At 37.4% G+C, this 26,987-nt stretch overlaps 1 protein-coding gene across 1 annotated transcript in view; it reads right to left on the bottom strand.

Annotated features, from left to right (window-relative positions):
* The window catches only part of LOC139960268 (serine/threonine-protein kinase/endoribonuclease IRE1-like), a 71,538-nt gene that overhangs the window by 33,039 nt on the left and 11,512 nt on the right, over positions 1 to 26,987 (bottom strand). Inside the window, exons 2-5 of the mRNA XM_071958505.1 lie at positions 21,022 to 21,466; positions 19,652 to 19,787; positions 12,132 to 12,238; positions 9,107 to 9,179 (exon numbers count right to left, since the gene is read on the bottom strand). Of these exons, the coding sequence (XP_071814606.1) occupies positions 9,107 to 9,179; positions 12,132 to 12,238; positions 19,652 to 19,787; positions 21,022 to 21,138 (433 nt within the window). The 5' untranslated portion in view covers positions 21,139 to 21,466. The remainder of the gene's footprint in view (positions 1 to 9,106; positions 9,180 to 12,131; positions 12,239 to 19,651; positions 19,788 to 21,021; positions 21,467 to 26,987) is intronic.

Genomic DNA, 26,987 nt, shown 5'->3' with positions numbered 1-26,987 from the left:
AACTTTCAAATGAATCTACGAGGGTACTACTACACTACTAGCACTAATAAAAGAAAAAGTAAAAACAATGAATAGATGTTACACCTTGTAGCGGTGTGATGATTAGTATGCAAGTTTTCTGTAGGACGTTCAACATTCTAGGCTAGCCTCTAGCCTAGCGCAATAGCAGGCAGATATTTTGCACATTGAAATTAAACTAGCACAGCACAGTTCTAGTATAGCTTTGTGAGAATATTTACTGACAAACTGCTTTTAATAGTGTTGTTTTTGAGAGGTTAGGCTATTTTGCAAAAGATTATGTGTAGTGTTAGCTTGCAGATGAGTAATCGCAACTTAGGTTTTGAGTGCCACTAATCAAACTTCCAAAGTGTAATCGCCACTACTGGCGAATAATAGATTACGACTATCAGCACCAGTGCCCTGGTATTCAAACTTGTTTAGCTTTGTAACACCAATTTGTGCCTTCATCATCTTGGTGACCCTCTGGTATAAGATGTTGCTGCATTTAAAGGGAGGTACCCACTCCCCTTTGAGAAATTTTCCTATGATTCAAGGTGCGTAAGTTGCAAAATGGTGTTATATTTTGCGACATTTGAAGTAATTTATGCTCAACATTTCCCACTCTTTTCCCACAAAAATAGAGGCAATTTCTTTTTCTTTGTCAAATTTTGGCCACCCTCCATCATTTTTCGACTACTTTTTAACAAGGGTGGTGACCCCCGACCTCAAATACAAGGCCACCAGGGGCGAAGTAGATGCAGTGTTGAAGCAAAGAGAAGGCACTTTAAGGTCAATGACAAATCCATGGATATATAACAGCAGTTTTATATATCTCAAAGAAAACTACATTAATTGAAGTGAACGAACCCTTTTCTCATATTTCTAAGATTCAAAAAGAAAAAGAAAACATTGCCCCGCAGATCCGGAAAGTTATTGGCAAATATTTTTTCAATTGACTCCTTAAAAAGACAAAAATTTATATCAACAAACAATTTGTTATATCCAAAAAACATTTCCTCCCAGCTGTCATGTAGGATTAACAAGAATTATGTTTTTTTACAGCATTTCTAGCAATATTGAAACTCAAACCCCAATGATCCAGGAAAGTTGCGTATTATTTAAAAAAAAAAAATTGCAAAGGGAGTACTGTCACATCCAAACATGAACCATAAGTTTAAGCATTTAGGCCATATAAATCCCAAAACCTTACTGGTTTGGATATTTACGAGTGACAAGCTTACCTGTCTCCCCACAACCTGAGCAACAGGACAGAACGTGAGCCAGCCGAAGGCGACATTAACAGTATACGCCTCATGTTGCGACAGATTCGAGGTCATAGCCGAGAAGAAAAAAATGGAGAGTTTTCCCAAGGGAGGCGGAAAAAGGAGTAAGAGTGCCAGAGGAGGCCTGGAAATCTCTGTTCAGGTGCCCAATGATCTCTCAAGAATTGACGGAGAAATTGAGAGCAGACCAGAGATCTTTGTCCTCCCAGACCTTCAGAGATCTCACAGCAGCAAGAGCAGGATTGAAACTCACCTCCACCCTGATTGCTCACAGCGGAAGTCCTGATGAGTTACCAGAGGACAAGACAAAGCTCTTGTGCAATGAAGAGGGGCAACTGCTGCTGCTGGGACCTCTGGTAAGACTAGCACACGACCAATATGCCAGGGTCGCGACCAAATCAATGAGTGTCAAGAGAGAAAATATGGTGCCCTGGATCCGATGGCCGTCTGTGGAGACGAGATGGAGAATGTTGGCTCTCTTATTCCAAGGGGGAACCAATTCGCTGGAAACTTCCAGCAGAAACTCCAAGATGAGGTGGCGAGGAGAGAAACCCTAGCGAAATCAGAGTTCCGGTCTTCGGATAGGTATAGGCCTCGCCCACAACGACCAAGAGAGACCAGACCGGCCAAAAGGCAGGGGAATGCCTTAGAGAACCCCAGAAAGGTGAGCCCTGCGGGGCAGGTCAAGAGGAAGAGCTGGCCAGCCATCTTAAGGGGGGTGAGAGGTTCCACCAGAGGGAACACCAACACGACGAGAAGCGACAGAGACCGCGCGTCCACAAGACTGTCGTTCGTTGTCCAGCCCTCTGCATGGCCACCCCACCTTGGCAAACCACAGGTTGGGGGGGGGGGAGAATAGCAAATCTTACCCAGCAATGGGAATTTATGGGCATGGTCAAGTGGTTGTTGAAAATAGTATCCGAGAGATAGTGAAAAGAATTTACCTCCGGTCCGCGTTTCGGGGATGGAGGTAGAACAACAACGACACCCATGGATCCCGTCCAGAAAATAGCGTTAGAGGGGGAAACTCAAGTCTTGCTGGAAAAGCGAGCAATTGTGGAATGTGGAGGTATGGGAAGAGACGGGACCACTCCTCCGATCCCTGTGTTTTCTCTCAAAAAAACAGGGACAGATCATGCCATCCAATTCTAAATCTAAAACCACTCAACAAAACTTTTACTATCATACCCCTACTCAGAAAGGGCATGAGGGTGGCAAGCGTGGACCTACAACGCGCCTACCTACATATACCGATAAACAAGGACCACCAAAGCTACCTAGCCTTACCCTACCCCGGACGAGACTTCTGGTTCAGAGTGTTGCCGTTCGGTCTGTCTACATCACCCTGGGTATTCACAAGGGTGACAGTAGCAGTAGTCTCGTACCTGAGGAAGAGAGGTGTAACTCTTTTCATATACCTCTCCGACTGGTTGGTGGTAGGAGGGTCAGAAAGAGGCAAGGAACAGTGTACAGAAAACAGTACAGACACTCCAAAAACTAGGGCGGTTGATCAACGAAAAGAAATCTCAGCCAACCCCAATGCAGACAATCCAATTTCTGAGGGGGATACTGAACTACCACAAAGGGATATCCCGCCCCACAGTGGAAAGAGTTACAGCAGTCACGGCAGTGATAGAACAAATACTGTCACAACAAGAGTCCTCGATCTTAACATGGCTAAGAGCACTGGGGTGAATGGCCCCACACAACAATCTTACACCCACATTACAACACTCTTAAAGCCACATTACAACACTCTTACAGCCACATTACAACACTCTTCCACCCACATTACAACACTCTTACAGCCACATTACAACACTCTTAGAGCCACATTACAACACTATTCCACCCACATTACAACACTTTTACAGCCACATTACAACACTCTTACAGCCACATTACAACACTCTTACAGCCACATTACAACACTCTTACAGCCACATTACAACACTATTCCACCCACATTACAACACTCTTCCACCCACATTACAACACACTTACAGCCACATTACAACACTCTTACAGCCACATTACAACACTCTTACAGCCACATTACAACACTATTCCACCCACATTACAACACTATTCCACCCACATTACAACTCTTCCACCCACATTACAACACTCTTACAGCCACATTACACTATTACAGTCACATTACAACACTCTTACAGTCACATTACAACACTATTCCACCCACATTACAACACTATTCCACCCACATTACAACACTCTTCCATCCACATAACAATACTCTTACAGCCACATTACAACACTCTTACACCCACATTACAACACTCTTACAGTCACATTACAACACTCTTCCACCCACATTACAACACTCTTACAGCCACAATACAACACTATTCCACCCACATTACAACACAATTCCACCCACATTACAACACCATTCCACCCACATTACAACACTCTTCCACCCACATTACAACACTCTTACAGCCACATTACAACACTATTACAGTCACATTACAACACTCTTACAGCCACATAACAACAGTCTTACAGCCACATTACAACACTCTTCCACCCACATTACAACACTCTTACAGCCACATTACAACACCCTTCCACCCACATTACAACACTCTTACAGCCACATTACAACTCTTACAGCCACATTACAACTCTTACAGCCACATTACAACACTCTTCCACCCACATTACAACACTCTTACCGTCACATTACAACACTATTCCACCCACATTACAACACCATTCCACCCACATTACAACTCTTCCACCCACATTACAACACTCTTACAGCCACATTACAACACTATTACAGTCACATTACAACACTCTTACAGCCACATTACAACAGTCTTACAGCCACATTACAACACTCTTCCACTCACATTACAACACTCTTACAGCCACATTACAACACTCTTCCACCCACATTACAACACTCTTACAGCCACATTACAAAACTCTTACAGCCACATTACAACACTCTTCCACCAATATTACAACACTCTTACCGTCACATTACAACACTATTACAGCCACATTACAACACTTCCACCCACATTACAACACTCTTACAGCCACATTACAACACTCTTCCACCCACATTACAACACTCTTACAGCCACATTACAACACTCTAACAGCCACATTACAACACTCTAACAGCCACATTACAACACTATTCCACCCACATTACAACACTCTTACAGCCACATTACAACACCCTTCCACCCACATTACAACACTCTTACAGTCACATTACAACACTCTTACACCCACATTACAACACTCTTCCACCCACATTACAACACACTTACAGCCACATTACAACACTCTTACAGCCACATTACAACACTCTTACAGCCACATTACAACACTATTCCACCCACATTACAACACTATTCCACCCACATTACAACACCATTCCACCCACATTACAACACTCTTCCACCCACATTACAACACTCTTACAGCCACATTACAACACTATTACAGTCACATTACAACACTCTTACAGCCACATTACAACAGTCTTACAGCCACATTACAACACTCTTCCACCCACATTACAACACTCTTACAGCCACATTACAACACTCTTCCACCCACATTACAACACTCTTACAGCCACATTACAACACTCTTACAGCCACATTACAACACTCTTCCACCCATATTACAACACTCTTACCGTCACATTACAACACTCTTACAGCCACATTACAACACTTCCACCCACATTACAACACTCTTACAGCCACATTACAACACTATTCCACCCACATTACAACACTCTTACAGCCACATTACAACACTCTTCCACCCACATTACAACACTCTTACAGCCACATTACAACACTCTTACAGCCACATTACAGCACTCTTACACCCACATTACAACACACTTACAGTCACATTACAACACTCTTACAGCCACATTACAACACTTTTCCACCCACATTACAACACTCTTACAGCCACATTACAACACTATTCCACCCACATTACAACACTCTTACAGCCACATTACAACACTCTTCCACCCACATTACAACACTAACATTGAGGTAGAAGCTGTCACGTTCATTTATCGGTTAATTGACAGCTAATTGCATGTTTTTGAGCATGGCAAAATAATTCATAGCTTTGGTACAGAAGTTTTCACAAAGCACTTCTAGTGCATCCCCCTATTGTTTTAGTGCAAAGGAAAAGGCAATGTTTGATGCTTGAAATAATTGCAAACCAGCTGTCTTATTTTCTGTAAACACTTTTCAACTCCACAAATTCCTATCATCATTAGTCATCTTTCTCTCGCTTTCATTTTGCGTAAGGTCCGAGTAACAGATTCTTCGTGATCACACACCTGCCATGTTTATTACATATGAGGTCTTCAAGCTCAGTCAAGCAAACACAGATTCAATTTTCTGAAGATCGTTCCATAGGTTGATATCAAAAGATAATAATGATTGACCAACCAGATGTTAACATCATCCTGTAAAGAGAACGCTCGTTTATAAAAATCTCGTTTGTCCATCCTGGCCACGGAATCACTTAATGAGCCGTTAAGAGGGGGCGGTTTAATAAACCTTCCCCATGGCAAAGTAAGTATTATTTCAATTTTCTCATCACAAACTGAAACTTTTGTTTACTCTATCTAGGCAGACCTGAACCCATGATCCAAAATGATTGATGTAGTCAAACACACAATTGTAATTTTTGTAAAACCATCACAAATGTTAAGGAAACACTTCTGTTGAAGAATGGCAGCTATCCCTACCTAGTATTAGAAATGGTCAGAATAAGCAAGAATTCTTAAAGTGAACAGTAGACGAAAAAAATGGAATTCTTGACTGACTGTTTGATACTTGTATCTAGTTTCAGCTGAATCACGTACATCACTTGAAATAGAAAGACAATGCAAATGTCGTGATCAATGTGAATTAATTTTACTGGTTAAAGGCCTCTTGCAGACTAAATGACTGTACAAGTGGTTACTTACATTTATGAATTTATGAAGTCAATCATACATGTAACCATATGATAGTATTGTAGTAAAAGCAAGGGTGCTGGGATCCCATTTGCACTGGATTTTGATACACACATTCTCCCTTGATCCTGCCAACAGTCGATGTTATTGCCACCAGACTTTATTGATCCACCCAATGTTGGAGGTTTGCCTCCTTGTTCTTCACTGATGTCCCAATGTTAGAAACCTCGCTCAACTTCCCCCCCCCCACCCCACCTGCCCAATATTTCTAGAATTAATTTTTCAAGCTGTCAAAACACTGTTCTTGGATTCTTGCCAATCATTTTCGCTAACAATAGGTGAACAGCTGTTGACCTACATAAACAGCAACGTTATGTTTTATATGAAAGAACAGGAAGTAAGGGCACTGAAGTCGGCCATTTTCTTTCCCTGTAGAGAGCTGCAGTGCAGATAAGTTTCTCTTTGGTTGTTATGTAATTGCTTGGAAGGTTGAAGGAGGAATAAACATCTTGAGGACAATGAATGCGAGGAGTTGCACTGTGCATTCTTTATCTTTGATATTTTGACCTCAGCTGATTCTGAAGCAAACTTTGAAAATCCAGCTGAAGATAAAGTCTCTTCTTTGAAATCGTCACAAATATAAAGATCTATTTCTCTTCTTGAGGGACGACTTTAGGCACAGAACTAATTTTTGATACATTGCAGACCGTCAGAGAAACACAGCAATCATCGTTGAAGGGATTCGTTCCACAACTGTGGCTCAACGCTTAAAACGGCTGGACTCTTAGCGTCTATTAAACACATCAAAGACATTGAGTGACATCCTCCTCCCTCGCAATACAAAACTTGATTTGAAAAAAAGAGACTTTTATCGCCTCAAATAACATGTCTACAATGCATAAGGACAAGCAGTGTTGAAATGTCAGCCAAGGGTACTGTGTTGTTCATATTCATATGCAGTTTAAAAAACATGCTTATTATTGAATTATTAAAATTGAGCAATTTTTATAGAAATGAATTAACGTTTGAGATTTAGGCTCCTGAGGAACCAACGTCACCAACAACTTAGCCTAAAAGGAGTTTTCCACAGATTTTAGCATATTGTAAGGCTGCAAAAAAAAGTGAAAACAAGAAATGGCTATGGAAACACACAAACTCTTTTCTTTGCTTCTTATTGGACTTGACATATCAAGACAAACCCTCTGCCTAATGTCAACCTTTAATACATTATATATGGACAATATGTTGACCTCTAACTAACCCCAAAAAGACCTTTCTAGTCAACAACCAATACATCCGTATAAAGAAAAAGCAAAGAAATCACAACTGGGTGAGATTGAATTGGTAATTTGATAAAAACAGAAATTAAAAGCAGAGACTGAAAGCTGAGAAATCTCATACTTAAATCATAAGAGTAGACGGGTGGGGGAGGGGGTGGGGGAGGGGTAGTGGGGGAAGGTTGACAGAGTTGTCCAGATCATAATTAAACATTATCTCCTCACAAGCTTCCCTTTTGTCTTATATTTCAAAACTTAGTCTTGAATGTTTTGCAAGTTTCAAAGTTGATGTTGAAATGACATGACTTGCATTACAGGATGTGGGTTACAAGGTAAATCACTGCTTGTTTTTGTTTCCAAGGTTATTATCAATATTTGTTCGAAAAGCATGAGCTAACAGTATACTGACCTGCTGCAGCAGGAACCAAACCTAATCTATTTATTATTATTATTCTGTTTAAAATCCTGTGCTATAAATTCATTCTGTACACTTGAATAAATACAAGTCTTGCATATCAGCTACCACATACTACCATTAATGTTCTCTTAATCTTGCTTTGTTATTTCCCTACCTCTTCTGCCATCATCTTCCAACACCTCTCCACCCCTTATATACCCCCTTCCTTTCCTCCTTGACATACCTCACAGTATACTAAAGCAGGTAGAGTTTATAACATGGTTGCATTTCTCTTCTAAAATTCTACCACCTGAGAGCACATTCCATGAAATATCCTCTCATTCTCTCCTCAGAGAGCAACAGCCCTTACCAAGAATATTAAAGCGATCTAATCAGCTTAAGACTCCTTACCTAAATTAAACATAACGAAACCAAACAAAACCAAATAAACACGAGAACAGCTGAATAAACTGAATCAACATGAGAGCATCAAAATAAACTGAATCAACATGAGAGCATCAACATAAACTGAATCAACATGAGAGCATCTACATAAACTGAATCATCATTAGAGCATCAACATAAACTGAATCAACATAAAGGCATCTACATAAACTGAAATCAACATGAGAGCTTCAACATAAACTGAATCAACAAAGGCATCTACATAAACTGAATGAACATGAGATTAGCTACATAAACTGAATCAACATAAAAGGCATCTACATAAACTGAAATCAACATTAGAGCTTCAACATAAACTGAATCAACAAAGGCATCTACATAAACTGAATCAACATGAGAGCATCTACATAAACTGAATCAACATGAGAGCATCAACATAAACTGAATCAACATGAGAGCAGCACCATAAACTGAATCAACATCAAGGCATCTACATAAACTGAATCAACATGAGAGCTCCAACATAAACTGGATCAACATGAGAGCAGCTACATAAACTAAATCAACATGAGAGAACAACATACAATGAGAACAGTACATGCATAACTATTCAAACTGCTCCAATTTGTATAGGTCAACCTTTCAGCTCCTCTAAAATACTGCGATGAAGAAATGTAACACATTATACAAATGGTGTTTAACTGAACGAATACTGTATGCTTGTGCAAAGAACCCTTTTGCGGCAAGAGGTGCACAGTCTTACCAGTGTACAGGATCCCATCGCTGCTACGGTAAGGGGACGTTGCCACCAGATCTGGAATGGTTAATGGAAGTTTCTGTAGAGAGAGAGAAGATGAATTTGATTTTAATCTAGCAGAAACCCTTACATGGGGGTGGATGATTTATTAAATGTTTGACACAATTTTTTAAAGTGAACATCAATCATTATTCAATGATAGGTTTAAGAAGAATTCCATCAACTTATTTTGGGGAGAGCTAAGCCCTCAATTGACTCAAACACTCTTGAAATGATAAGCTTTTACCGTAGCAGAGCCAACGACAAAGAATCTCGTACAGCTTTACCCCAAAAGCTGTAAACCGTGAGAGGTATGGGAAAAAAATCCATGTTATGAGAATCAACAGATGAAATACATTTGTTATGGTAAGCCAGTATGGGGGCTTAAAAAAATGCTGACATTTAAGTTTGTAGACCAAATTTTGTTTTTCATGATTTGCTTTATTGCTACAATGAGGCCATGTTGACCACTCTCTCAAGTTGCCAATCTAGTTTTATTCACCAAGTAACCGTTAATGAGACTGGAAATGAAATAATTGAGTTGATTCTCAATTTTCCATCATCCAGACACAATTCAAGTTAGTATTATACACACGTAAAGGCAAAGCTGAAAAGTTTGACAATTCCAGTTAATAATAATAATCTACATCGTGACAGCATTATATTAATCTAGCTGAATAGAGTGGGATAGAGCTAGATGGAGCTTGTCAGAGCTAGATGGAGCTTGCAAGCGCTGGATGGAATTGGATGGAGCTGGAAGAGCTAAATAGAGTGGGACAGAGCTAGATGGGACTGGAAAGAGCTGGATAGAGCTTGCAAGCGCTGGCAAGGATTGGATGGAGCTGGACAGAGCTAAATAAAGTGGGATAGAGCTAGATAGAGCTTGTCAATGATTGCAAGAGCTGGATGGAATTGGATGGAGCTGGGCTGAGCTAAATAGGTGGGATAGAGCTAGATGGAACTTGTCAGAGCTTGCAAGAGCTGGATAGAATTGGATGGAACTAGACAGAGCTAAACAGAGTGGGATACAGCTAGATGGAGCTTGTCAGAGCTAGATGGAGCTTTAAAGAGTTGGATAGAACTGGTTGGAGCTGGCCAAGCTAAATAGAGTGGGACAGAGCTAGATGGAACTAGAAAGAGCTGGATAGAGCTTGCAAGTGCTGGATAGAATTGGATGGAGCTGGACAGAGCTAAATAGAGTGGGATAGAGCTAGATGGAACTGGAAAGAGCTGGATAAAGCTTGTCAGAGATTGCAAGAGCTGGATGGAATTGGACAGAGCTGGACAGAGCTAAATAGAGTGGGGTAAAGCTAGACCGAGCTTGTCAGAGCTGGATAGAAATTGATGGAGCTTAACAGAGCTGAATAGAGTGGGATACAGCTAGATGGAGCTGGAAAGAGCTTGTCAGAGCTGGATAGAATTGGGCAGAGCTGGACAGAGCTAAATAGATGAGAATAGAGCTAAATAGAACTGGAAGGTGCTGGATAGAGCTTGCAAGCGCTGGATGGAATTGGATGGAGCTGGACAGAGCTAAATAGAGTAGGATGGAGCTAGATGGAACTGGAAAGAGCTTGTCAGAGCTGGATAGAATTGGGCAGAGCTGAACAGAGCTAAATAGAGTAGGATAGAGCAGATAGAGCTAGATTGAGCTTGAAAGAGTTGGAGGGAACTGGTTGGAGCTGGCCAAGCTAAATGGAGTGGGACACAGCTAGATGGAACAGGAAAGAGTTGGATAGAGCTTGCAAGAGCTGGATAGAGCTTGCAAGAGCTGGATAGAATTGGATGGAGCTGGACAGAGCTATTTAGAGTGGGATGGCACTGGATAGAACTGGTTAGAGCTGGACAGAGATAAATAGTGTGGGACAGAGCTAGATGGAGCTGGATAAAGCTAGATAGAGCTTGTATGAGGTAGATAGTTAAAGAGCAAAGATAATTCCTAAAGTCACTGTTTCTAAATTCAATTCAAAAATTTATTGCTCTGTTTAAAAGTAAGTTCTATGAATTGCCCGCCCTACTTTGAAACGTAACATCGTTCTTATTTCAGCTTTTAATATCATCTAATAATTGACCTGACTGTATATTTTAACTTTCAGTTCTGGTGATGAAAAAACATCACCATTATTTACAATGTGTAAAAAAAACACATATTAATATAGTTTCTATTTGCATTCAGGTAAACTAGATAAATATTTTCAAAATTCGGTTTGAATTCAAGGAAGTCAGAAGACCCGCACGTCTAAACAGGAAAATCTGGCAATCAGAGTGACGTCAATGAAACACTTGTCTAAACAAGAGACGGCCTAAGATGAACAACAAATTAAGATGTATGGCTGCATCAGCTTTATCACATTGGCAGTGCCCTTCACTTAAAGCAACTCCTTTCATTCATTTTGATTAATTTTTCCTACTACTGGATATTAGAATCCCAATTTACAATGATCACCACATCAGGAATCAACTCTCACTAGCTATAGTAAAGGGTCATTTCAGATAATGAAGATATCACTGACAATATCACAATTTTATGTGTGTGAGTGTGATTAAATGTAATATGCAAAAGGGTGTCTGGGCAGTAAAAGTTTGGAGAATCAAAACAAACATTTCTTTTTTAGGAATTTCTTTTTTTTTAATTTTTTTTTTAGGAAACTTACATTGGGCAATTGAAGACCACCATATTGCAGTGCTTGATCACTGTAGCAAGTATATCACCTTTAACTTTTACCAAAAGCTGATGTCACTACAACCTCTGTAGAGATCTAAATCAGTCGTCATGTTCTCAAGCCGAGACGTCCAGGCATGACATTACAGTACCTGAGCACACATCCCTTAAAACCTTCAACAAAGAAGCTGCTATCCTGTGTTATTAAATATCTAATACTAGTTATTGCAAATAAGAATATATTTATGAGAATTAACCACAAGCCTCCAGACTTTCTCTTTATATCGGATCAACAGTTATACGAAGATGGAAAAGAAGGGTGACTTTACTAACCTTGAGACCCTCCCCGGTACTACCGAGAGCATACAGAGTCCCATCCTTAGGGTCCGGTAGGAAGGTCAGTGTCTCCGGAGAGTGAAGAGGCACTTGCACAACTGGGTCTGGTAGAAAACAAAAAGACAATAGGTTGTTGTCTTAGTTTTATCGGTTACACAGAGAAGGTTACCCAAGTTATCCCTCCTTCAACAATTAGTTACTTAAGGCAAATACAAGCAATTTAGGACTGGTTCTGCATTGTAGACCTTAAATAGTCTCAGATTCTTCCCTCTGTATAAATTGTTTTCAATTACTATATATGTTAATAATGTTCAGAGGTCAAGATTTATTATAAATGAATATATCAAACAGATTGAGTGTTAATTGGTTTAATTATTCATTGTATAATTCATATCAATATACCATGTGAACAAAGAATAGTCCTTGACGATGTTCAATTAAAATTAAAAAAAGAAGTACATCATAAATTTGAATAGTGCTGATTTTGCCTTTTATTTACCCCAAACATATTCTAACATGATTTTCTTTGTCAACCCCAACAGATTTTGTTGCTTTACTTGGTCCCATCCTGCCAAAATGTATCCCCTATATTTGACTTTTCCATTCGCCGTTCCAACTGCAACAACAGACACAATACATTTTTGAAGGTTGAATTGGTGACTACGAATGAATCTAAAATGAGCCAAAAACGGGGCAAAAATTGTATGATGAAATCCTGTGAACCTTCAGTGAATATTCATAATGAGGGCGGTTGGAATTACATCAGTTTCAATTATTAAAGCAGACGACATTGACATTGTTCCAAGAAAATCAATTAAGAATGGTTGCAGATGAACACGTTTCCTTACCGCGCTATATTTGTGAGTAATACTGTATGATACTCTACGAAAGAGAGCGCTGCAATCTAAGATAAAACAAACTTCTACAAGAAAAAAGGTGAAGACATCGTGTCCACATTCAGACGCTGTCCCAACAACCAGAGTGCCACACTTAACTTTCACTTTTGTGGAAATTCAGGAAGGGTTTCTTAATTTGATTATATGTACTTTTACTTTGGGTAATAGTTTAATATAACTGTTGCCTCAAACATCAAGAATAAAGTGTCAAAGGATGTGGTAAATCTAAATATTTTGCAAGAACTAATGGCCAGATCATTTTGGAACTTACTGCTGTATATGAGAGGACTGTATACTTCTACTATCTGAAAGAGCGTGAGGTAAATGAAATATCGAAAACACCATCCTACCAAGACCTGATCTGGCCTCAGATGCCCAATTACAGGTCTAATAAGTATCTCCTACGTCTTAATTCCCAAAGCGCCACATCTTTACTATACCCAAATCTTTTTACGCCATCTTATGTCATCCAATTTAGGTAAAATGAGCTTTTATTAAACCGCCTGATTTTAGCTTTCAAATCCCCTTGGGAAATTTGCTAGTTTAACATTACCAGTCTCTTAGAAAGCGGAAAGTATGTTATTTCACTCAGATTAAAAAGTTAGCCAAATATTTGTAATGTGTCAATTTTGTATATATCTAAAAGGAAAGGTAGATAAGTCACCCCACTGGAATAAAAGATTTACAAGAACTTTCAATCGTTTTCAAGCAGCTGTTTGCCGTCCGTCTCCATCGTTTTGAACAAATTTGACAACAATTACAAAAGAAGTACTCAAAAATAAAATGCCAATTATCAAAAACTCCTTCTAGATTTCTACAACAAATGAATTTTTAATCAGCAAGTAATTTGAATGATTCCACTGGATTTCACAAATTTCATAGCTTTTAAAAATAAAATGGATGATTTTCTTCATAATTTGAAATAAAAACTATCCAGAGTAGTGACATGACATGAACTCATTTAAAGCATCAGAAATTTTACCAACAGTGGATGCAAAAGTTGAATATTTTAATCTTTTAACCATTTTTAAGGAATCAGGAAGTGTCTACATGACAAAGGAGATCAAGGTAGCCATTTTGTATTCAAGGCCATCACATAGGACTGTGACATTGTCGGTTAAAGGCACAGATAGTGCATAAAAGTAAGGCAGGGAAGAAGACAAAAGAAAACAGGAATAAGAAAAAGAAGAAAAAGATGTTAAACATTTCCTGTCTTAAAGTATGTTTTTTTTTAACTATAACAAAAAGGGTAGAAAGTTGAGATCAGAACTTCAAGGAGACATTCTGCTACTTGAAGGGGAATAATCAGATCATGGAGGTTATATTATTTCCACGTTTAAATGCATATTTTCCACAATTTTCAGCTCAATTATAAGTATATTCCTCTAATTTGATGTAAAAAATGATTTAGTTGTTATTTAATAGGAAAGGCAAACTAACAATCATTAGAACTCAGAAGTCTGACATTCCCATATATGGAAAATTCAGTCTTGGGAAACTCAAAAACTTCCCTCATGTGTAATCTTTTCCCACTTTGCATGATAATAAGAACTTTACAACCTCTCGAAACTTGTCCAGCATATTTAATAACTGACCTTGAACCAAGCAATGGGGGTATTTCACTTAATAATCAATAGCGAAAGAAACATTCTCCATCTAGAGTACTGCTACTCTTAATATCCACAAATCTCCCCTCACAGTAAGGACATATATTGTCAAATATTAATATGTATATATATTTACATATATATATATATATATATATATATATATATATATATACAGGTGACAAACGCCTACAGTGGAATTACGACCTTCCTTACCGGTTTCGAACCTCTGGACATACAATCAGCGCCCATAGCCTAGTGGTTAGGGTGTCCCCATATAAAGTGGGAGGCCCGGGTTCGAATCCAGGGAGGCTGGAAGTTTTTTCACTGTTCTTGATTTTCCAACTCATTATGATTTCAATTATATATATAATATATATATTTATTAGCCAAGAAAGTACACCATTTAAGTGATTAAAGATTTATTTAATTAATTATATACAATTAAGAAATCCCACTGTTTCGACATAAATCTTCATTCTGTCAAAAGGTATCTGGGGCAATCATCAATTTGTATTGTACTTGTGTGAAAAAGAAGCACGAACTCTCTTGAAACTAATCTAGTATTTTAATAATTGACAGACTACATATTGGGGGAAAAATCCCAAGTACGAAACAGTGTAAGCAAGGTTTCTACATCTAGGGTAGGCACAATGCCCATAGTAACAACAACAATGACTTTCATAATCCTGTCAAAATATTAAAGGAAGCTCTCCATATAAACTTTCCCTCAATTAGGAGAGAGGAAACAAAGGCCGATAGAAACCAAAATAAACCAGGTTTAAAGCAGATACAAACTCACAAAAGATGGGGGACTGTTAAAGCCCCTCCCTCCTTCCCCTAAAATCCTAATACGGCAAAATCCTCTAAAAATTTAGATATTTAGTCACCAAGGTACAAAACAAAGCACCAAGACAAGAGCCCAACAGGCACTATTTGCTCTTGCTTAGTGGAATATTGAAGTGTTGTATGTCATCACACCATATCAAAGTTGATGAAATGAATGCATATTTAGACCCACTTGTACCAGCTATTAACCAACAACTGTATTCCAAGTTTGTATACAATCTGATTTAAGGTTGTAGAGTTATTGCAATTTTAAAAATAAGAAAAAAATTTGTACTGATAAACTTTTGTGCCTGAATGGTCCCAAGAATATTTGGCCCAAATAAACTGGCTCAAAAACATATTTGCCCCAAAAATTGAACCCAAAAAAATGTGGGCCCAAAAATATTCAGGCCCAAAGAATGTGTCCGGAAATGCATTTGAGTTGAAAATAAAGTTTGGGCCCACCCAGCCTAAAAATGGGCCTAGAATAGTTTGGGGCCCAGATGGTCCCAACAAATGAAGCCTACATGTGCCAGCTAATAACCAACAACTGTATACCAAGTTTGCCAACGATCTGACCTAAGGCCCAAAATGGGCCAGGAATATTTTGGAGCCCAGATGGTCCCAAAAATATAATGCATACATGTAGTAGATATTAACCAACAACTGTATACCAAGTTTGGCTTCAATCCAACTTAAGGTTGCGGATTTATTGCAATTTAAAAAAAATTATGTTTGACCCCATAAACTCATTTATATTCATAAGGTCACTGCCAAAACAATAGGGCACACCTTCTCATTATGATACATCTACAAAATAACAATAATACCAACACTAATAAGGCGCTAATTATAAGCAAATGTTGTCAAAAGCACTGTACAGAAACAACCCAAAACAAAATCAGCAAAATTACCCCATGAATAGGTACGTTTTTAGCTTAGCCATAAACAGTGACTTATCGGGTATGCATGTTAGATAATGGGAAAGGGAATTCCATGAATTTGGACCAGAGATAAAAAAAAGCACGCTTTCTATAAGACCAACAGTTTGAGGAACAAGTAAAGTTAACAAAATTAGATTGACGGGTATGGCATTTGAAATGCTTTAATGCAAATAATTTCCCAGAGACATTTTGGTGAGAAACGGTAGGTGCAGCCATGAACTAAAGTAATAATTTTGAATTGTATTCTTGCTTCAATTGGTAAACAGTGCAACAATCTTAGAAGGGAGGTAACGTGAATGCATTTTGATTGCTTAAACAGCAGTTTAGCAGCCCAGTTTTGAAATTTTGCAGACGATTTTTGTAGGTTTTAGAAATGGAGTTACGAAAGTTGAGACGAGATGTCACAATAGCATGAAATAAACGTTCACTTAGTTCATCAATCAATTTGAAGTGTACACAACATGACTGAAAGATATTTGAGATGTTTCTTAAGGTTTAACTTTGTATCGAGAATGATGCCCAAATTTCGTGCATGAGTGCATGGATTAACGGTTGTCCTGCAAAGGTTTTATTTTATGTTGCGCACCTGTTTTTGTCTTGATTTTGATCCTAACAACAAGAATTCAGAATTCACTCTGTTGCTGAGTTGTTGTCACAGACGCACACACAAACATACACATGCACATATACACACATGCCAACCTGACTGTATAGGTTCCTTTGCATCCAGCAAGAAACCATATATCTGTATATTGTACAATTGTCAATAGTACACCACTGATCCTCAATATGATCATAAGCAACAGGAACTTATTGCATTTGATTAAATCAAATTTAAAGCTGCAAAAATAAATTCAATTCACAAAATCATAAGCTTCAAGTATTGAAGAGATAGCTGATGTATGCGTGAGGTAATGGTAAACACATTACTAACAATGGGTATTCTATTAAAACAATCAGATTATAACATCCATAGGTCCTGTTCACACGTTGTCAACCTGAAAAACAATTTCTGGAATCACTAGCAGCGCAAGTTCAAAAGTTTACAATGAGCAGTAACATCAATGCAATTCATTTTCTGTTTTGGTAAACAGTGATATACTAACGGAACAAACAAATTACTTTAGAAAGTACTTTAGAAAAGAAAAGCTTTGACAATTCTTTAACCTTGAACTATGAACTTTCAATGAGTAAAATTAAATGTTTCGAACTACAGAAACATTATAAAGCAATGGCTTCAACATGAGCAATGATGCAAGTTGAAGCACCTGTACTCAAAGTCTATCAAAACTAGTCAATCGTTGACTAACTACATTCATTTTGTCTCCTTTACTTTTGTGCTACAATTGGATAAAACACACAAGAAACCCATTCGACCAGATTTCTCTGTCGACAGTGTCTTGTTTCTTTCACTTCTATTCCAGCAACAGGTCAGATTACTTTTGCGGTTTCGTGTAGTTCATTCCCGATTGCAACCGCTCAGACAATACATAGCAAGTGTATGATTACAGGCTATTGGTAACCTATTCATGCAAATTCTTAATCAAGTGGATTTTGAAACACGATATTAAAATAGTAAAATCAAAGCAACCAGGAAACAACTGGCATTTTGCCAGCCACAGACACTTAAGTACTCAACCCTGAATGAATGCCAACACAAGGGTTTTATAATCTCTATCTGCAGCAACAGATGTCAAAGTGAAATTTCACCATTAAAGGGACACTTACAGTTTCGATTTAAAACAAAACAAAAGTTCAAAACAGATAAGACAGAGAATTAAATGAGATTGGCCAAACCTCAATATTAATGTGTTTCAATACTGAGATATAAAATTTTCAGAATTTTTTGCATTTTATTTTCAATAATCAGTGTGTAGGTAGTTGACCAATAGCTGCTCTAGTTCTTCTGACAATAGTTACACAACATGCATCAACCTTAAATACACAACTATGTCAAATTGAGTTATTTTAAGTGTGCCAGGATATAATCAAGCCACACCATGAGAAATAAAAAAACATTGAGCGAAACTTGTAAACAGCCTCCAAATCACTTACAAAGAAAAACACAAGAAAGATAAATTTCATGCATATTCATCAAGTGACATCACATTCAGGCACAACATCTGCTCTTTCAAATTAAAATGAATGTCGAAACCTGCAGGTCCTGAAATACAGTGATTCTCTGATGCGCATTGATCTGGTATCTAAGTTATGTTATTTGTCAAAGAGAAACATCAAACATTATTGCTAATAAAGCCTGGTTTACAAAACCTGATTGTATTTTAAGTGAATTGATGACATAACATTTTAACTAACATTTCAACACTTAAACAAGAACTAGTGTTAAAACCCAGATATGTACAAAAAGCGGATCATGCCCTGTATAGTACCAGTGTTTCATCTCTCCAATGATGCTTGACTGATCTACAGTAGTGTGCTTAACAATCATTGGCAGTGTTAAGATGTTGACCTTAACTGAAATAAAAAAAGGTTGTTTGATCTCAATGAAATAAAATAGCAAACAAGTACTACTCACTAAAGAGGCCTTCATACACAGGAATGAGATTCAGCCAAATTGTGCAATCTTTGTTATAATCTCTTTGAGCTGAATTGTAATGACCTCTGACCTCACACAACAACAAATGAAACTATGCACTGAAGGAGCATCTACAATCTAGAAATCAGATTCAACCTAGCAGATCTTCATCAGTTTGCTTGTCCTATACAAGGTCTTCAGATTTTTGTATCCATGCTAACCTCAAATGAACTCCACAATACAGCTATTGAAAGTTCACCAGGGTGCATCTTAAGTGTCCTTTGTTAATTTTCTTTCCACTGTTAAACAGTATCAGGTGCTTCCTTCCCTTCCTGGTGAGAATAATTGTTGTCATCATTCTTGGCTCCTTCCCTGCTTCAAGTTTTATACTAAAACACAAAATTAGATTGCAATTACTCAAACTTAAAGCCACCTGTCTGGATTATTATTACACTAAACCAACACATAGGCAGTAGAGAGCATTCTTGATTTCATTCAATTCTAACAATTGTTCTTTGTTAGGGCAGGAAAAGACTAGAAAGTGCTTTCTTGAGAGGAGGAAGCAACAGGAATTCCAATGATTTGTGTTTCAGACTTTGTTAGTTTTGTTGTGAATGTGTTTGCATAAATCAGATCTATCCATATCAGCCTCTTTTATCTTTCTTTTCTTCATTTTTTTCGTTTTTGCTTGTGTTTGACTACTTACTGTCTTGTAAGGTCCACAGTAGCTCCCCCGTCAGCCCGTTGACTGCATGCATACCTCCGTCCAACGTCGATATTAGCAGCATCCCTTCTAGTCCTGTATACTGAACCCTCAGATTGCCAGCTGTTCTCTGAGGACCCTAAACAACACACAAGCATCAAATCGCAAAGATTACAAAATGAAAGCAAACTTTGACTACAATATACTGTACATTAACATTTCTGAAAAAGAAAGTGAAAATGGTTCCTACCTGACCATTCACTGTTTTTATGGTTTCTACTTACAGGCACAGGAAAGCCACTGAACGATCGATATATTTATGGAAGAATATTGCCTCCGCTGACAAACAATTGATAGGAAATAAAGGCCCTGAGAACCGGCCCCTTCAGCTACCGATACAAGTCACAGTGTTTGCTTACAGTACCTTTGCCACTTATACAATAATGACAAAGAGAACTTTCACTGTTATAATGAACTGTACAATCAATGAATATTTGTGCCAAACCCACTATACGGACAGGAGAATTCTGCAGATAATGGCATACAGTATTATGATAACACCAAGATAAATCCAAGGTTTCATTTATTTCATTGTCAATATTTTAACAATCTGTGAAGTTTCTATATAAATTGAATCCTTCCATCTTTTTATGACTGAGACCAACACATGCCAAAGGGAAGTGTTTTTAATTCCAAAAGAACCGGTCTACCAAAAACCAAGAACGTTAAATGAAGCGAACCGTTGTATGAGTGTTCTCATACATGGCAGCCTGAAAGATGAACATGTTATTACTTTCTCATATCAATACACATTATGCACTAACAAAATAGTGATCCAAGAGAGAATTGACTTTTAATATTGATTTTAATATTCTACTCAAAGGATAATGAAGGAATCATGATCAAGACAAGGGTGGTCACTGACATGACATCAAAAATGAAGGACACAACCTGAGGGATGAAGAGCTAACAGCAAGTCACAATCCTCAATGCTCCTTGGTTGGGATTAGAGGAGCACTCCTTACCCCCTGAGGCATAACAATGGTTGTAATCCAGTTTGACAAGATTCTGCCAATACGCATCATTCAAGCAGGTAACAACTTTGTTTCTTGTGTTTAATTCTTCCAATGCATTTCATGTTCACCCAGTCCATATAACATTCCTTAAGAGCTTGCGGCTTTTTGTCACCAAAAGATCCACCTCCTGCTACTGTATGGTGTAACATTAAAACACCACCTCGGGTTATGAATGCATCCCGACGGTAAGAAATTGCAGGGTTAACGCAACATTATTAATACCATGCATCCGATATCTTGAGAACAGTTTACATAAGAAGAAAGCATTGCAATTAGGTTAACCATCACAACACTTACCTCATTGACATGGATACAACCTGTCTGTAGGACAATAACAGATATCAAACTCAGTGAAAACACTATCCAAGGCAGCTTAACCGATGCCCGCAGTAACTTCATGGCTATGGTGAACATATTCAAAACAGTATACTGTACTGTGTAAATCTTCCTTTACAATATCAATTTGCTTATTATCAGTCCATTTGGGGCTAAAACGAGTCACCGTTTTTGGCAGAGAAGAGGGTAAAGCCACATCTCCCACTTGTGCAGTTCAACAAAAGATGAGCATCCCATCTCCAGTGTAGCTCCAACATCAGACTACTTTTATGAAGAGCAAAGAAACACTTTTTGTCCTCAACTTCAAAATGTTCCTCATTGCCTCAAAGATTATCTTCAATGAAACTTTCTTTGTAACCGACTTGACATGGTCACAGAACTTCCTGAACAGCAACTTTTTGCTTATCTGTAAAGAAAAAATGAGAAAATGGTTGTTTTCATTCGGCTCACTGAAGGAGAAAAGACATTATGCCTGAAAGGTCCTACAAGGTCTTGTGAAACTTTTTCAACCTTCTAAATAACCTTCAAAAACATTCCCTCACAAAAGTAACCAACCAAGCTTAGTAGAAAATTAACAAAAATTGTACACCTGAAATGGCACCCATTATTTGCTTTTAGGGGATAATGAGGGTCACTAAAATATTTGAGGAGGAGAAGGAGGAAAGAATGTATACAAGAACTGAGAACATTTAAGGTAGATGCATGCTACTGTTATACAGTAGAGCTTTGTACAATACTAATTAAGCACAGAATTATAAATTGATTTCAATGTCCAGTTACACTCAAACATACATGAACATATTCTTTTGTACACTTTGTGCGTGTGCCTGACTCTGACATAGCAACAACAACAAAACACAATAACCATACAAACAAAAAAATCCTGTAAATTCTGTAATAACTTGTAAGTTTAAAATAGATAATAACTACAGTTTCTACAGTACTACACTTTTCTCAATAACATCACACTAGTCAGTCTGGTTTAATATGATCATTGTAACCACACTTTGTAACCACACTGTTCCTGAGCCAATGGGTCTTATTCTTTGTTGATGTGGCACTGGTTAGCAATCTGATTAAATGTTAAATTTAGTTACCATAGCATCCATTAACCCTGCAGCAAATGATTTTTCATAATTCCTGACCACACCATATGATCTCACGTAAGCAGCAGACTACTCCCAATAAAATATAAAAAATCATAAAAAAGACAGTTTTGCAAACAACTATGAATGCATATTGTCCATTGTGATCAGAAGCAATTGTTGCAATGGTTCCGTTCTTCGACAGCAATAGTCAACGAAGAATATAAAGATTGGTGGAAATACATTAATCAGTGTCTTCAAATGAGCTGCCTTGATTACATCATCGTTAACTATTAATCAGAAAATTATTAATGAATGCTGTAACAAAGGGACTGATGAATGTTAATTTAATGCAGAAACCACCATTTGATCTGAAAATGTCCATCAAATCAATCTATCAACTAATTAATCAATCAGAACACTTGTACAACAGACTTCAGCTGCAACTCTTTACAAGGTACAACAAAAGCTCTATAAATGTGGCTGATTTGAATAATTTTTTAGCATTCCACAGAGTAGTACACAAAATACTGCACTTCATATAACAGCATACAGTATACCTAACTGTAGAATTATTAAAAGCAAACAAAATATGACATAATTGGTTCGAAAGAACAAATGACTATTTAGCTGAATGAATCACATTATATCATCAAACATGTATATAAACATTATACAACGTATGCAAATATATGACAAAAGAAACTGACTGTATCGATGCTATTGTACGTACTATGCACTGACAATCAAAGTGTAGCTAGACTAGGTACTATCATATACATATCTATGTAAGAAAATGGGATTTAAGTTGCATCATTTCAAGTCATATCCATAAATTTGCTGGAAGGAAATGGCTTTGACATTAACAGGGATATTACAAAGTTGAAACATTTTACCTTGGAAGAAGCTTTCGACACTTTATCATGAGAGACTAATTGTAGAACAGAACGTATAGGAAAAGTTGAAATGAATTCAATATAATTTTCACTACTGATGAAGCTCAATGGTAGCTAAAAGAGAATTGCATACTGTAAATTAGGAAAGTTTCATGTGTACACGAATAACTGAAACTATCAATGTTTTATAAATAGGCGGGTAAAGAAAATGGAAATGTTAGGAGTGTTCAAATTGTCTGATCGTCTTGTTACACACACACACAAACAAAGTGAAGGATTGAAGTTTATAGTCTAGTATATATACAAGGTACCTAACTTAATGCAGTATCAACTACTAAACACCAAAGAAATCGGGCACTTGAAGCGAAGGAGGTCGGTAGAGCCCTAGCATAGTAACTGAGAGGGGTGTTAGGTCACAATACTGCAGTGAGCAGTCACTATGAACCTAGCAACCATTTAGTCACATACTAGCTCTATTTTGATGCACAAGTACAAACGCTCAGCACCGTACCTCTCTCTGAATGCAACAATCAGTCTGTGTGCTCCAACGCTGCCCCAATGACTGTAACCGTGTAATTCATCTTGTGCATGCATACAGTACAGTATATACTTTGAACTGTCAAGTGACTACTCTCTCTCATGGGTTGTAGGCCTAACATGCCAGTATAAATTCATGGAGGCCTAAGCTCTACATGGCAGTAAAAACAAAGCATGAGCAAGCTATGGTTCACAGTGCTTATTTATAAAGTTGATTTTGAAAATGCTACCATCACAGCTCTTACTGTGATGCTGTACAGTTGCACACGCACCTTTGTATGGTATGATGTTTAAACTAGATACATTCACTCATAACTACTGTATGTCACTGCCTTATTATGCAGAGTTTCACATGAGGTATGACCTTTGGTCAACACACTAAGAGATGCTTGCACCATTTCAATGTACTTAACACAGTAAAACTGTACAAAACTATAATATAATAGTCACAGAACAAGATTTACATTTCATTTCTCATAACTTACTGTAGTGAGCCATGTTATTTATATTGAAACAGATGAAGTGAATTGCATATCCCCCCCCCCCTCCTTCACCCTCTACACCCCACTCCCCACACCTCCTCTCAAATTAACAAAACGGTGTATTAAGTGCAAGGAAGGTAAAACTAAAAATATCCACAAGTTGCAAATACTCCCTGGTGAAACATATTTCATAGGGAAGCCAGTTCACCACTTTCTCTTTCAGATTATCACAGCTTTTCAGGACAACTCCTAAAACTACCAATAAATACTCTTGGCAAACCATCAACTTTTAAACCATATATTTACACTATTTCATTGACCTTACTTGAGGTGAAACATATGTTTGCTAATCTAACACATGTTACAAGTAACTTGGGATGAACCTTCCAGTCAAAAAGTTTATAAGTGAAAACAATTCCTACTCTCTACAAAGACTCATATTTAAATTGAACAGATGCTGTGTCTTTCCAACCAAAAAAACAAAAAGCTAACAAGTGTTAGGTGGTGAATTAAACACCCGAGCTTGGTATATAGATGGACGCTATGCTATGCTCAATGCACATTACACAGACATGTGGCAAATATCAATATTGTGACACATTACTAATGCAGCATATTCCTCAGATTACTTGTTAAATATGATGATCGTATTTAACTGATATCGCTTAGTTTTGCACATGTGTGGTTTCCCCTTTAGATGATTGGGAGAGAAACAATTGCTACATCTCGAGATCAATGTCTGGAATTCACATCTCCTATGAGCTTTGGCACATAAATGAAATATTTATTTATAGCGAAAGCCAAAACATTAATTTTTGACAGGTTTATATGTATATAGCAAAGATGATAACAGATCATATGAGCATAAATAAAAAAAAATGAAAAAATGGGACAACAACATCACATGACAAATAATTTAAATGTCGTCTGATATTGTCAAAGGCTACCAAATTTCTGTTCAAACAACCAAAAACAAATCTGCTATTGGGAGGTTGTCCCATGTACAACTAGTTGTTTACATAACTGATTGTATTGTTACTCCCAAACAGGGTATAAACTTTCTACTTTCAAAAGTCTACTTTAAGACCCATTTTTTCACTTGTTCTTTTGTAAATTAATTTACTTTCTTTGTAAAGCGCTTTGAGCAGTAACTTTTGTTTACTGATTTGGCGCTATAGAAGTCTCATTTATTATTATTATTATTATTATTATATTATAATGATGTATTGGTATCACCTTCTATCTCTATTGGAGATACAGAAATAAAACCAAAATAGTGGTACTGTAGGTCTACAATCGACTTGAATTGGGGATTCACACTGGCCCAACGTTGTTCTCATTCACCAAACATGTACCCATTTTTAATTCAATGCACGGCTCTTAGTAGGTTGACTGCGTTTTTATGGCCAACCATTTGCTGTTCAGCGGTCTTAAAGTTAAAAATTTGCACTGCAGCATAATGAGTCTGGCTAATGATTATGAATCTGTTTCTCATCATTCTCAACTTTTCAGCTGGGGCAAAAAAAAGTGAAATATTTATGCTATTTAAAGGATTTCAAAAACAAAGGTACGATAAATGTTATAGTCATTGAAGACTTAAACATTGTTACTAAACAGTCTGTGAGCTGTAAAGCAGGGTTTCAATTGTTTATTTAAAATTTAGTCAGCGATGACCAACTACTGTACCTGTTTATAACATTTTCATTTCAAGGTCATGAAACTAACAATCATAGTTTCTATTTATTTTGAGAAAAGTCAGACTACCAATGTCAAACTCAACTCATATTACTGTAACATTATTACAAAGTTGTAGCTGAATCCTACCATTATTCTTCATTTTTCTTCTTCTTCTTCTTGTTTTTTTCTTTGTTTGTTAAGAAACAGATCAATACAGTTTAGAGCTCTATACTATTAATCTGGAAATTTTAATATGGATACACGGTACCCCAGTCCCTTGAAACGGTTTATTAAAAGCAGAGAAAGGATTTGCTAGTCACAGTATTACTACTACTACCTGGGTTAATAAATTCTCTATAATGGGCCATTTCACACGAGATTGATTTTAAATGGATCAATATTTAGACAAAGTCCAGCTGTTTTCACCATGTAAATTACCAAATGGGATATGCTGCTGATTGTTACCAACAGTAGCCTGTTATGTGTCAAAGAAATGTGAAAAAAGGGCAAGAAAAGTTAATTATGTATGAATGGTGGTTCAACAATGGAATGGTGCAGGGAGGCAGCTGATGAGTCATAATGACTGGATGATACACAGGCTTACTGTGTCCTATAGCCACCTCATGGTTTGCAATGTAAACAGAGAGGGTGAAATGAACAAACACATATGATATGGAAATTAGGGTATAAAAACAACTTTTTATCATGTTCAAAATGTAAATAGATGAATATACACACACACAGAACAAATAAAGTTAGGAACAATAGTGATGTATGATGCTGTCAATGACACAAAGAAAGTTCTTCAGTATATATCCATTAAATTTTATTGACAGGATGCTATTATTCAACTGTCCAAAGTTGTCTCCTCTCTTGATTTCAACAGTGCTACTGATCTAGACTAGAGAAGAGTCCATCCAGTATAGGCATATTAGTAATGTATACAGTACACATGACAATGCATAAGACAATACACATGGTCATCACACAGAAGACAGTACACTAGAGCTGATAGTCGTAAACGCCAGTAGTCGCAATTACACTTTTGAAGTTTAATTAATTGCTCTCAAAACCTAAGTTGCTATTACTCAACTACAAGCTAGCACTACACATAATCTGCTTTTGAAAAATAGCCTAATCTATCTCAAAAACAATACTAAAGCCTAGCCTGGAACGTTTGGCCTATGCTCAAATGTACAGTATTGTAATTCATCTCTAAGTTTATGTACAGTTCATCGACCCCTGTGACC

This window comes from Apostichopus japonicus, chromosome 19 (genome assembly GCF_037975245.1).
Source record: "Apostichopus japonicus isolate 1M-3 chromosome 19, ASM3797524v1, whole genome shotgun sequence".
In the NCBI taxonomy this organism is placed as follows: domain Eukaryota; kingdom Metazoa; phylum Echinodermata; class Holothuroidea; order Aspidochirotida; family Stichopodidae; genus Apostichopus; species Apostichopus japonicus.
The sequence above is the reverse complement of the archived record's forward strand: the minus strand, read 5'-3'. Positions and strand labels throughout refer to the sequence as shown.